Source organism: Eptatretus burgeri, chromosome 15 (genome assembly GCF_056783735.1).
Source record: "Eptatretus burgeri isolate ZD-2024b chromosome 15, Ebu_testis_v1, whole genome shotgun sequence".
NCBI lineage: Eukaryota > Metazoa > Chordata > Myxini > Myxiniformes > Myxinidae > Eptatretus > Eptatretus burgeri.
Window position 1 is genome coordinate 27,705,239 of NC_140975.1, and position 14,594 is coordinate 27,719,832.

Consider the following 14,594-nt stretch of genomic DNA (forward strand, 5'->3'; position numbering starts at 1 on the left):
ACCAAGAGCACTGGCTGACATGATAACCAAGAGCACTCTCTCACATGATCACCAAGTGTGCTCACTGACATGATCACCAAGAGCACCCGCTGACATGATCACCAAGAGCACTCGCTGACATGATTACCAAGAGCACTCGCTGACATGATGAACCAAGCGTGCTCACTGACATGATCACCAAGAGCACTCGCTGACATGATAACCAAGAGCACTCTCTCACATGATCACCAAGTGTGCTCACTGACATGATCACCAAGTGCGCTCGTTTACATGATCGCCAAGTGCGCTCGTTTACATGATCGCAAAGTGCCCTCGTTGACATGATTGCCAAGAGCGCTCGTTGACACATTTGAGCAAGCAGCTTGACATTTGGTCGAGGTTTTGAAGCGATTGAGGGGAGCCGGGTTGAAATTGAACCCTGGGAAATGTGAATTTTTTCGGAAGGAAGTTATTTACCTGGGTCACATAATTAGTGTGAATGGTGTGGCCACTGACCCAATGAAGGTGCTGCAAGTAAAAAAGTGGCCCACCCCAAAAATGTAAGAGAAGTCAAAGGTTAGAGGCTTCTGCGCTTACTCAAGGAATTTGTAGCAAATTTCGCAAATATTGCAAGACCATTGCACCAATTGACGAAGAAGAGAGCTAAATTTGTATGGTCAGAAAACTGCACTGAGGCATTCAATCAACTAAAACAACATCAGATGGAAGCCCCAGTTTTGTTGTTTCTAACAGAGGCTGGCCAGTACATCCTTGGCACAGATGCAAGCCAGAGAGGATTGGGTGCGGTGCTATCTCAGGTCCAATAAGGAGTCAAACGAGTGATTGCTTATTATAGTAGGGCTCTGTCAATGCCTGACAAAAATTATTGTGTTACTCGCAAATAATTATGGCCTTAATGTCTGCAGTTGGATACTTTCATCATTACCTAAATGGGAGAGAGTTTGTAATCCGGGTGGATCATGCCTTCTTGCAATGGCTCCTTCGGTTGATGGAACCGGAGGGCCAACTTACAAGGTGACTTGAGAAGCTGCAGCAGTTCAATTTTATTGTGCAACATCGACCCGGCAAAGTACATGCCAATGCAGATGCCCTCTCTCAGCCACCTTGTTGTGAACAACAATTTAAATTTTGTGAACTACAGGAAAAAAAAGGATTTGATTGGACAGGAGCGAATTGATGCATGCCTTTTTGCAGTGAGAGTGACCTGTCAGACCTTACCACAACTACCTCCTGAATTTGTTACTGTTGCTTGGAAGAAGGAACACACGTAGGACCCTGTTTTGGGCCATCTGTGTATTTGGCTGGAAGGTGGAAAACAGCCTTTGTGGGAAGAAATATCTCTGCTTGGGGCTCAGGTAAAAGCCTATTGGGTGCAATGGCAGATGCTTCATTTGGAATCTGGCATTTTGTATTGGGGTGTGAGATTCCTTCAAGTGAAAATGCTTCCTGGTTGTTGGTGGTGCCTTCCAAATTAAAAGTTGTGGTGATGGGGCACGTACATGGGACCAAGCCAATGGGACATTTGTGTGTGACCAAAACCTTGGCAAAATTGAAGCAGAGGTTCTATTGGGTGAATTCGGGCACAGATATCCAAAATTTATTCAGATCGTGTGACCTCTGCCGAGGTAAGAAAGGGCCCCCATGCATATTCAAGGCCCCGCTCCAGGTATATAATGTGGGAGCACCACTTTAACGGGTGGCAGTCGATCTGGTTGACCCCTGCCAATCACTCGCCGAGGGAATGGGTACAACATGGTGGCAATGGACTACTGTACTAAGTGACCGGAGGCTTACCCACTTACCCTTTACTTAGTGACCAGAGGAAGCACAGCTGGTTGCCCAAGTGCTAGTGGAGGAGATCTTCACCTGCTTCAGTACACCACAGGAGCTGCACATGGACCAGGGGTGGAACTTCGAGTTGGAGTTCCTGTGTTCAGTATGTCAGTTCCTGCAGATCAACAAAACTCGAACAACTCCCCTTAGACCACAGTCGGATGGGATGGTGGAGCGGTTTAACAGAACACTACTCACGCTTTTCACCTCCCATCACCAACAGGACTGGGACGACCATCTCCAATTTGTCTTGATGGCTTATCGGTCTACATGGCATGAAGCCACATGCTGCACTCTGGCCCGGCTGATGTTTGGTCGGGTAATGTGGGTCCCCATAGATTTGTTGTTCGGCCCACCGCCAGAGACACCTCAAAGGACCAACAGAGACATGACAGAAGTAAATAGACACCATGATTTTAAAAGAATTTATTTATTCAACATTTGAAGTACATTTGATCCATTTTAATACATACACTAATATTTGGTAGACTTGCCATTTGCAGATTTCAACGCTTTTACTCTTACAGGCATAGAACTAATGAGTTCTGAAATTTTCTCTTGTGGGATTTCTGCCCAGGCTTCATGCAAAAGGTTTAGGAATTCTGTCCGTGATGTTGGTTTCCTGGACTTTTTCAGCACAGCTCGATCCAATACGGCCCAGAGGTGTTCAATGGGATTCATGTCAGGAGACTGGCTTGGCCATGGAAGTCGCTTGGTCCCATTTCTGTCCTGCCATTCTTTGGGATGTTTTGGAGTGTGGCATAGAGCTTCATCTTCCATGAACAGTGTGTTGTTTTTGACCATCTGACCAGTGGAGATGTCGGGGCGAAGTCCATCCTCAAGGATAGAAATGTATATCGTAGAGTTGATGTTGCCAACACACTTCACAAGCTCTGACAGACCAGCACTCCAGATTGCTCCCCACACCATCACTGAAAAACCACCATGTTTTACAGTTGGCTGCAATCAGTTCAGAGAATTCTTGACTGGGAAGTCTCCAGACCCATACATGTCCACTGTCAGAAAATTGAGCAAATTGGGACTCATCTGAAAAAATGACAGTTTGCCAAAACTCCAAAGGTCTGTTGGCCATCTCGTCAGCCCACTTCTTTCTCCTTTGAATGTTCGCTGGTCTAAGAAGAGGTTTTCCCCAAGCTGCTCTCCCATAGTAACCCAGTTGATGACGGTACCGCACGGCAGTTCTTGAGCTCACTTGGACCTCCTCTGCAACATCTGCTACCTTGCAATGGGGAGTTTTCTCAATGGACCGCTTGACAGCTCGAAGATACCTTTCTGAGGGGACAGAACAGGAAGCTGTGGATTCCTTGCCTTCACTGGTGAATTTCACAATCACCTGATTGACCGTACAAAGTGGAATGCCAAGGTTCTGAGCTATCTGATGCTGGCTGACTTCACCTTCTGATTGGCCAACGATTCGTCCTCTATGAAAATCCCAAAGGTAGTGTGCTCCCTGGGTTTGAGGCATAGTTCGTTGTCGTACAAGACCCAGGAACTCGTTTCTGCAAATATATATTTGAACACTTGTACAAATCACTGAGTAATACTTGCTTTATGCAGATGAAATAAATAAATTTAAAGTGTCTATTTACTCCTGTCATGTCTCTGTATGTGGAGGATTGTGCTCACAACCTTCAGGAGAGTCTAGAAAAGGCTCACGAGTTTGCAAGGAAGCAAGTTGGGTTGGCTTCCTTGCATGCTAAATTGAGGTACGACTCCCAGGCAAATTTACCCCGTTTCCATTAGGGAGACCTAATTTGGTTCCACTGGCCACAGATAAGAAAGGGTGTGTGCCTGGAAGGGCCCCAGTGTGGTGCTCCAACAGGTTACCGATGTGGTTTACAAAGTTCAAATTGGTAGTCGTGCCCTTCCACTAATAGTCCATTGCAACCGATTGTACCCCTATCTGGGTCGGGAGGTTCCGGGATTGAATGTAGTGACTTAGGGGTACACTCGCAATGACAATGCAGGGACTTGAGCCAGAAAAACCTCCTTTAACCCGCGGAATGTCTTCAGGTGTGTTTTAGAACTGTTCTGACACTTGTAGGTTCTGCTGGGTGACGGGAAGACAGAGGGACAGCAAAATTGGTTATGAACGGGCACAAGGGGTCGTACAATGATCAGTGTGTGAACCAGGTAGACTGCAAATATGTTTGGGGATTATATTAAGGTTCTACCATTGGTTATCTCCATTTGGTTTCAGTAGGTGGGAGGAAGTTCTCCCAGAACTCAAAATCTCCACTTCCTTTTTGGTAAAGGATCATGATTCATGAACCAAACCGTGAAACTTTGTTCTCAGAGCCTTGTTCCAAGGGCTCTTTTCAAAATCTTCACTGAACCTCTGACAGCCTCCACTTGTAGCTCGTTTATCGTGATATTCTCCGGAATGATTTTTAAATGCTCAGTAAGGGTTTTATTTATCATTCCTGTAGCTCCAACTATCACTGGTACAATTTCAACTTTCTTCAATTTCCAAGTCCTCGACCTCATTTTTCAGATTCTGGTATTTGGTCATTTTCCTGATTTCTGTGGCAGTTAGTCAAAAGTCTTTGGGAACTGAAACCTCGATCAACAGTGCCAACTTTTCCTTTTTGTGTTTGAGCATTATGTCTGGATGCAATGCTTTGTTTGCAATGTCCACACTTGATGGGATCATCTTATCATATGTCAGCATTATATGTTCATTTTCAAGGATCGGATTTGGTTTGTGTTTCCATGATTGTTCTGGGACCAGGATGTTGAAATCTTCGCTCGGCTGTTGAATTAATACCAGGTTGGGTGTGCACCTTCTGAGGTCAGCAAAAATGAGTGCCAGCTTGCTGGTTTCCTGTGTCGGAGTGGCAACCCATCCATGATTGTGCCCAATAGTGAAGGAGACTGCTTAGGCAGCACCAATGCTCTGCACGGAGTATGGTCCCAATGGATGGATGGATGTTGAAATGTTTACAGTTCTTCTTGTTCATTCTTTTTCTTCATCCATCACATCGCACAACAAAAGTAAAATCTCAAAAGATGTTGTGATCTTAATCCATAGGAGGATTGTGGTGGCATATTGTGGCATTGTAATGTGGTGTTATTCCTACCTTGTTTAGTTGTTTTTTTGAGATTTCATCCATCTATGTTTTTACTTTTTGTTTTTTGATGTGTTTTTATTCTTCTTGTTTCTGCAATTTAAAAAAAATAATAAAACACTTCATGTTTTACATATATTTTGTTTTGGTGTGGATTAAATCCATCCAGGTTCTGAAATTGTTTTAATACTTGTTTCAGGTGATTTGGGTGATGGTTTGGATATGTATCGCTTTTGGAATGGTTCTGTCCACTGTCAATTTTCCCTCCTCCCACGATCCTGGCCTTGTTTGGTTGAGTCCACATTTACGTTTGATTTATTTTCGTAATAAAATGATGAATGTTTTTGTATATTTTTTTAATTTTGGGTTGTATGCACTAGCTCAGAGACAAAGTAACTTCCTTGTGTTGGCAGGAGAGCCGGTGAGGCAGGAAGGAGGTGGGTTGGGGAAGGGGGGGGTGTTGAATGGTTTAAAATGGTGAGTTGACCCGAGACAATTATGATGCCGGTTCTGGGTTTATATAAAACAAGAAAGTGCCTACCCGTCCTGTCCCCGCAAAGCCCGTCCACATCCGCTTGGGAAAAAAATAAAATTAGGTGGTGTAAGCCGCAACACGCACACATGTACACATGCACACAAACACACACTATTGCAGGGTGTCCCAAAAAGACCCGGACAACTTTGGTGGTGAATATATTTAGAACCACAAATGTTACAACCCCTTTGGTTTATGTGACACAGAAACTCAGAAAGTTTTGTGCACACTATCAATGCACTTCAATATGAGCTCCGTTTGTTGCACGCAGGACATCAAGGTGGTACACGAGTTCTTGCCATGTTCGGCTCAGCATGTTTGCATTTTTCCTTGCGAAGGATACAGTGACCTCAACAATTTACATGAACATGGAAGGATTTGCCTTCCCACAGATTGAAGACCTGCAACCCGATATGATTTTTCAACAGGATGGCTCTCCCCCTCATTGGGCTGTAGTTGTTCGAACTGCTGAATGAAACATTTCCTTATCGCTGGATGAGCCGAGATGGACCAACTGCCTGCCTCCCACGACCACCAGACCTATCCCTCCTTGATTTTTTTTTCTGTGGGGGTTTGTCAAAGATGTTGTCCACAACATCAAGGTGGAAAACCTGCAGGATCTTCGTTCACGGATCACAGCTGCATGCGTACAGCTGGACGCAAACATGATATGCCATGGTGGTCCTTACATGAACGTGCACACTCGCGATGGTGCTGTTGATTTAATTGATGGAAAGATGGGTCGTTACATGTATTAATAAATAATCAAAAAAATAAAGTGCAACCCAGGTGATAAAAGCATTGTGGCTGCAACATGGACAGGCAGGTAAAGATTACAAACTTTGCACAAACCTCCTCATTACTAAGAATAACATCAGCACACACACTTTTTGAAGTTTTTTGTTCAGGTGCCAGTAAAGGATCATTTTAAAACTTGCATTCAGTTGGCATCTGGGGTTTAAATCCTTCCTTCCTGTCCCTGGAACGTTTTCCTTGATTTTCTGATTTCTTTTCTCGGATCCTCTTTGGTGATGGTCCATTGGTAATGCCATGTGAAGGTTCTATATCCATATTGTTATACCATCAACTCACCGCTGGCGATTTGGTGTTGCAGGTGAGATTGAGGAGCTGGAAACCATCTGGTTGACCGGGATCTGCAAGAAAGAGAAGAATGAGGTAATGAGTAGCAAACTCGATGTGGACAACATGGCCGGCGTCTTCTACATGCTCGTCGTCGCGATTGTTCTGAGCTTGCTGGTGTTCACCGCGGAGCACATTTTTTATCGGCACGTGGGGCGCGCTGAGCATTGGAGACATTCACAAAGCATACGCTTCCTTCTCGCCATTAGTCGGGTGCGTATGCAATCCACCATCCTTGCATCATATACCTCCATAATTATGACCTCCCTTCCTCATCGTTTTATTTTTCACAATATTCACCACAACTGTTCATATTTAAGAACGACATTAATTCTCTCTCTCTCTCTCTCTCACGCCCACGCAGGCACACGCACACACACACACACACACACACACACACACACACACACACACACACACACACACACACACACACGGATACTTTGAGACCTAGTAGGTCTCCGTTCCACCTCCTGATACCCACACACATGTGGAGATAGCAAGCAACAACAGCAACTTTAATTCACACGTATGCACACATGCACGCACACACACATGATGATTTTACTGCCTCTATCTTCTCCATTAAACCCTTTAGTCTGTATCAATCTTGTCCACCTTTGGCTCATTCTACACAGGTACACACTTATCACCATTCTTCATTCTCCATTCGGCAATTTCCATCGATTTGTTGTTCAATTCATTCGTTCATTTTCATTCACATTTGTTGATTTTCAATCGTTCATTCATTCTTTTTGTTTGTACATTTCAATTATGCAGTAATAAGATGTTTCCGGTTGTGTCCCCATTGAGCTATTAGTTTTGAAGATTTCACGCAAGAACAAACGGTTAATGGATGGTCACATAAAACTGAACAACGACTTTTTTGGTCGGGTGGTGGTGGTGTTGTTGGTGTTGTTGTATAGCCCCAGACAGGTCTCTCGAGCAAGCCCATGGCACAAAGACAGCCGGTAAATCTCTCAGAAGCGACCCAGAGATATCCCACTTCCAGGATGGTGTACCCCCACCTTCACGAAATTAGGGCCGAGACAGTTATAGAGAGAGAAGAGGGAAAGGGCCGGTCCATTGGGACCGATCGGCACTCTTACTGTGACCGCACTGCCCTGACGAATCAGGGAACCAGGGAAGGATGGGGAAAAATTGGCCCTGACTTGCATTGGGGGGAGGGGGTACAACCACTTCAAAGAGGCATCCACAATAGTTGGTAAGGTGTTGGAATTGGGGGTGGGCGATTCATGAAGCTGACTATTTTAGTAATTGTGTGTGGATGATTTGTGGTCTAACTACATTATTAGAGATTGATCAATATAAAATTTACAGTGTGATGTGTACTACTGATTAATATTTCCTCCTCAAGAAACATTACCAGTTAATAGTTGACAACTAACCTGCTTTCCATTACATGACTTCACATTTACTACTGAGAACCCTTCCCACGTCACACCCTCATCTCTCACCTACCATATCCCTCACCTGCTCATGACCAGTTATTGGTTGCGCTCTCTATTCCCTAGCTGGTGGAACAATAGCTGGGAGAATGAAGCATCTGCCTCGTGCCCACCTGGCTAAAAGCTCATTCATCACCAGACTCTGATGCTTATTTCATGCTTAGATGCACTGCAGCACCAGTTGAATGGCCAGGAGGGCAAAAACAAGAAGGGAAGGGAGGAGGGTCAGCTCGTACTTTCGTTTCTCGGGTGAGAGAGCACGCTTAGCAAATTACGACAAGTCCGCTTCCTTGGCTCAGCCGTATGTGTTGTGTGGATCCAGGGAGCTACACTATTTCCATGTGGGATCTGTTTATGGAATCTAATTCCATCAACGGGCAATAAAACAAGCACATGCTTGTGTTCAGGAGAGGGGGATAGAGATTGTGGTGGTTCGGCCTGTTTACCATTCCCATCTTAACCCATGGCCTATGTAATGCAGAGAACCCAGGTTCAAATCCCACGTACCATATATGTTTCTCAAAGTTCATGAGTGTCCTTGTAATTTATGTATAAAGTACACGGATGTGTACTAATGTATTTGTCCTGCGTGATTTATGTAAAGCTCCTCCATGAGCAATTATCTCCCGCTCAAAGAGAACCAGACCTAAAAGCAATGCTTACCAGATTTACTCCATGGTTAGATCACCTCAACTGTGAAGGCAAGTACGAGAGAGGTCAAGGAGGTGAGTAAGAGGGAAGTTCAGTGATAATGTTTCAGAGAATGAAGGGTAGAGAGAAAAGAGACGCTGGAAAGTTGTTTCATCTTTTACCAAGATGAAGAGCAACATGACGAGATGGCTCAGCAGCTTGATAGGGGAAAAGAAGAAAGGTAGGACAGAAGTGAAGCAGGGGTATTCATGTAGAGTCCTGAGTCCTTCATGTATGGAACTGTCTTTGTGAGGAGATCATGAGATAGGCCTAGATTTAAAATGTAATCAGATAAGTACCAAGAAGCAATGGTTATGGAGGGGTACAGGACATGATAAAAATGGTTGTGTGTGTATATGTGCGTCTGGTGTGTGTTTATTCAACTCTCACCCAGCTGCCCTTCCACCCCCCCTCCCCCCACCCCAAAAGGCAAAAATGCTAAAGTTAGAGTGTCATATACAAGACTTGGTAACAGGTCCTACTGCAGTAGTCGACAAAGAATTACGACAGGAAAGGAATGCTATTTTTTTCCCCTGGGCCCCCTTCACCCCCTCCCTTTCAAAATTATTTTTATAGAAAAAAACCCCTTGTCTCTCCTTTTCTCCCCTGCCCCCACCCAATATAGTGAAGGATGGTATCTTATCCGTTATGCACTTCCTCATCCTTCCCCTACCCTCACTCTTCTTCTGCATTCAAATATGGCAGATTTTGACCCCCTCCCTAGTCTGTCACCCAAACCCAGGGTGCTCCATACAGACCCCTTTTCTTCCTCCCTTAATGCAAAGTTCCCCCCCCCGACCCCCACTTCCTCTGCCTGCTCCTCTCAACCTCTGTTACACTCTCCTTTGTTTCACCAATCACCCCCTTTTCTCTTCTTTTCCTGAATTTCCCTTTCTTAATTGCCCCTTCCCCAACACCTCCCTCCATCACAAGCCGAGTGCATATGTAAACAAGAAAAAGAACAATCAGAGATTGCAGACCCTCGCCAGGACTTGTTTTGTGTGGTCTATTTTGTGTGGCGTCTGTGTACTGGTGTGTTACGTAATTAATAAGAGACACAATTACAACTGCCACTTTTATAACCGCTGGTAGTGATGACCAGGTACCAAGACTTCCCGCTTTGATGCAACCCTGCTTTGATCGGCCACCTGACTCTGACCCATGACGTTTTGAAAAATTATTATTTATTGTTCAATTGAATTTAGAATAGGATTATAGATAAATTCGATTCAATTAAAATAAAATGTAAGACCAAATAGGTGCAGTCCTGCAATGGAATAATCAAAAGGAAGCAAATAACGCAAAAAGCAAAGATGAACTCATCAGGAGGAACATGAATAGGATTCACGTTTCAGCTGTTACTCCTCTACCCTCAAACTGATCCAGGCACAGCCAAGTGAGCCTTTTTCAAAAAAAAAAAAACAAGAAAATGAGCAATCAGAGATTGCAAACCCTCGCAGGACTTCTTTCGAGTGGTGCATTTTTATAGGTTTAAGAGTAAATCCAATATGGCTGCGAAACCATGTGACCTATGATGTCATATGTGCGACCCTTTTGTTCCTCATGGATAGGTGGTTATATGTGTAAAGTTTTGGCTCGATCTTTTCAACGGTCGGAGAAAAACATTAAAGTTCTGTGCAGTCAAACAGACAGACAAACAAACAGACAAACAAACAGACAAACAAATGGACCCAAATGCAATACCCTCTCCGAATCCTTCAGCGAGGGTAGTAAAAAATAAAAAATAAAAACAAATGGAACCCATATTTAAAAATAAATAAATAATTCTGGCTGTCTGAACATGTGTCCGATCAAGTTGAAATTTAAAACACATATTCCACATCACGGCTAAATCATAAATGTGAAGTTTCATGTTGATTGATGAAGCGGTTCCAGAGAAAACATTATTTAATATTTTCTTCAATCCAATATGGTGACCAAACCATGTGACATCAATTATTCCTGAACAAAGTTGCACACCCATGGTTTGGGAAACATTTGTGTGAAGCTTCCCCTCGATTTGTCCAGCCGTTCTGGAGAAGATTTTTCTATGTTTTTGGGTAAATCCAATATGGCTGCCAAACCATGTGACCTATGACATCATATGTGTTAACCTTTTGTTCCTCATTGATAGGTGGTCATCCGTGTAAAGTTTCACTTCGATCTGTTCAGCCACTTCAGAGAAGATTTTGGAGTTGTTTTTTTAAAAAACCAACATGACTGCCGAATCACGTGACAATGACATCATGAATTTTTTTTCTGTTGACCATTTTATCACAAGGTCAGGTTAGGTATGGGAGCATGCGCCAGAGCAGCACGTCAGGTCAGGTCAGGTATGGGAGCATGTGCCAGAACAGCGCGTCGCTGCGTCCACTTTCCGCCGGTACTCCAGGGGCCTCCGTCTAGCCATCCCCCAGGCAGATGCCAGGCCCATCCCCATCTCCTTGAGATGATGGTCAACCTGCTGCAACCACGAGGCACGTGGTCGGCCCATTGGCCTCCTCCACTCACGAGACTCCCTCGCTGAGAGAATCTGGTGAGCAGGATCAGCGTCAGGAAATCGAGCCACATGTCCATATAGCTGCAGCTGATGCTCACGGACTATAAAGGTAACAAATCTCATTTGAGTCTCTCTCAGCAACCGCTCATGGGACACAAAGTCCCACCGGCGATAGCCAAGGATTCTCCGAAGAGACCTGGAACCAAAGGAATTAAGTCTCCGTCTCAGATCCTTGGTCAGACTCCAAGTCTCACATCCATAGAGCAAGACTGGAAGCACCAAGGACCTGAAGACTCGGACTTTCGTCCTCCCGCACAGGTACCGGCAGCACCATACCCCATTATCCAGTGACTCCATGACTCCCCAGGCCCAACCCAGACGTCTAGTGACCTCTGACTCACAGCATGTGGAGACATGAATATCACTGCCAAGGTAAGTGAATCTCTCCACGACCTCAACATCCTCATCACAAACTAGTTCAGACAAGATAACAGCATCCAAGATGTCGTTGAAAGCCTGGATCTTAGTTTTGACCCAGGAAACCCGTAATCCCAGCGGCTCCGACTCATTCAGCACCTCGAGGGCCCCCAAAAGGATATCTAAAGTCTCCACAAAGATGACTGCATCATCTGCGAAATCAAGGTCAGAGACCTTGACATTCCCAAACGATGCACCGCAGCTTGATCTCTCCGACATCCACCATAGAATCCAGTCCATACAAGTGCTGAAAAGCGTGGGGGCCAGTACACAGTACACACCCCTGACGAACTCCAGTAACAACTGGAAAATAAGTCAGAGATGGTACCACCACATCTCACAGCACTCTCAGTACCAGAGTACAGTTCAGACATCAGATCAATCAGTTTTGGTGGCAACCCACTAAGACTAGTAATCCTCCAGAGGGCATCCCGTTGCACTGAATAAAACGCTTTACAGAGATCAACATAAGCTGCAAGCAGCCGCTGTCGAAACTCTCGCCTGCGTTCAGTGAGGACCCGGAGAGCAAGGATACAGTCAATTGTTGACCTCTTTGGTCTAAAGCCTAACTGCTCTGGACGCTGGTGCTCAAGCAGATGGTGGCGAACCTTATCAAGAATTATCCGAGCAAAGATCTTGCCCGGCACTGAGAGCAACATCACCCCTCGGTAGTTGTTGCAGTATTGGCGATCACCCTTTCCTTTCCAGAGAGGGACAACAAGGCCCCTCTTCCAGTTCCTTTGGGGCGATGCCTGTGTTCTAGGCAGAGCACAGAACTGCATACAACAACACGAGTGCAGCATTTCCACCTGTCTTGAGAAGTTCAGCATGGATGCCACAGATCCCTGGAGCTTCACCCCATTTCAACCGGTTCACCGCAGCCTGTGTTTCCACAAGTGAAGGTGGACCACAGTTGATTGGAGGGTCAGCAACAGTGATTGTAACACCCCTGACATCCAACTCAACAGCTGGTGGATCAGCCTGGTACAACCGCTCAAAGTAACCGGTCCAGCAGGCCTTCACTTCGGGCTCCTCTGTCAAGTGCCTACCACCCTCTGCTCTAACTGCAGTACACCAATGGATGGGCTTGGATGAACGCAATGCATGAATTCCCCTGTAAGCGGGACAAGAATCACTTGACCACAGGTGATGCTCTTCCTCCTCACAGATTCCTCGCATATCGGCCTCCTTGTCCACCCTTAGCGCACGTGCAGTTTTACACCTCAGCTCCCTGAACAGCTCAGCTCTGCCATTCAGCCTAGCCCTATGACTCTGGTCAATGGTATTCAGTGTCCCTTGAGAGACAAAATTTTTCTTTGCCCTGCGGTGAGTTCCAAGACATCCACCGGCAAGATCAAGGACGGTGGTCTTGAAGGCACTCCACAACTCTTCAGGACCTCCCAAAGCACTCAGACCCCCCAAATCTCCACTCAGCTTGTTCGCAAACTCCTCAGCGACCCTCGCATCCTTGAGCTTGCCAACATCCAGCCTAGGTTGGGATGGTACCATTCTCCTGGATTTAAGGTGCAACTTCAGAGTTGCTACAACAAGACGGTGGTCAGTATTGAGGAACTGAGCACTCCGGTAGACCCTGCCGTTCTGGATCATTCTCCAGCAACCATCAACAAGGACATGGTCAATCTCCTTTGCACACCGCCAGCGTTGGAATACCAAGTCCAGCAATGAGCTTGTGGGCACTGAAACCATGAACCAGCCACCCTAAGTCCATGACTTCTTGCAAAGTCAAGGAACTTAGTGTGATTCAGGTTCACAGTTCCTGATCCATGGGGACCAATACACGTCTCATAACCGTCCCTTTCAGTTCCAGTCGATGCATTGAAATCCCCCAAGACTAGAAGTGTATCTCGTCTGCGGCACTGATCAACCACAGACTCGAGCGTGTCATGGAATGCATCCTTCACAGTGAGGTCACTCGCCTCAGTCAGAGCATAAACAGAGACCAGGGAAATGACACCTAAGGAGTGATGAATCCTTCGTCTCATAATACGCTCGTTGACCGGTGTTACCTCTATTATCATTGGAGTCAGCTTATTGGACACAGCTACAGCAACTCCTTGGGCATGGTAACCATCACAGCAACCAGACCAATCATAGGTGTAACCACCCACCATTATCTCTCCGCAATCCGGTCTCCGAACCCCAGAGAGTGCTGCAATACCGATGTCCAAACAACTTCCTCAGGTTAACCCAAGGAGACCGCCGTCTGGTGGACGACACCTCAGCACCACTCCGACACACTCTCCCACAATCTGACCCGGGAATGGTACCCTGTGGTTTCCCTCCTATCATCAAAGATTGGGGGTCCCGAAGGCTTTGCCCCAATCCCGTCATCCGGTGAGCTGCCCTGCGAAGGGAAGCTGCACAAGAGGTACTCCCACGGAGTGGGTTTTCAGATTTCTTTGCGTTTTTGTGTTTTGCGGAATGAAGGGTTTTACGGTGGACGGAGTGCAAATCCTGCCACCAACCTCCTAATAAGAAGTAACCCGACAGCAGGAGGACGTTCACAGACACAGTTGGGTACTAGATATGGATGGCCGTTGGCTCACAAGGAGCCAACGGGTGAGAGACATGATCAGTCCATATACATATATATATATATATATATATATATATATATATATATATATATATATATATATATATATATATATATATATATATATATATATATATATATATATATATATATATATATATATATATATATATATATATATATATATATATATATATGTATATGTATATATGTATATATGTATATGGACTGATCATGTCTCTCACCCATTATTTGAGGTAGTACCCAATCAGCTCTCACTTAATCAATTACCCCAGGTGGCTAG

The 14,594-nt window shown here is 45.2% G+C and overlaps 1 protein-coding gene and 1 long non-coding RNA gene across 4 annotated transcripts in view; one reads left to right on the top strand and one right to left on the bottom strand.

Annotated features, from left to right (window-relative positions):
• The window catches only part of GRIN2C (glutamate ionotropic receptor NMDA type subunit 2C), a 316,497-nt gene that overhangs the window by 298,452 nt on the left and 3,451 nt on the right, over window positions 1-14,594 (top strand). For all 3 annotated transcript variants that reach the window (XM_085856958.1, XM_085856960.1, XM_085856959.1), the window contains one exon: window positions 6,572-6,810. In XM_085856958.1, the coding sequence (XP_085713084.1) occupies window positions 6,572-6,810 (239 nt within the window). The remainder of the gene's footprint in view (window positions 1-6,571; window positions 6,811-14,594) is intronic.
• LOC147011798 (uncharacterized) overlaps window positions 6,194-14,594 on the bottom strand; it is an 82,901-nt gene continuing 74,500 nt past the window's right edge. Inside the window, exon 3 of the long non-coding RNA XR_015051663.1 lies at window positions 6,194-6,611. This is a non-coding gene — a long non-coding RNA (uncharacterized LOC147011798). The remainder of the gene's footprint in view (window positions 6,612-14,594) is intronic.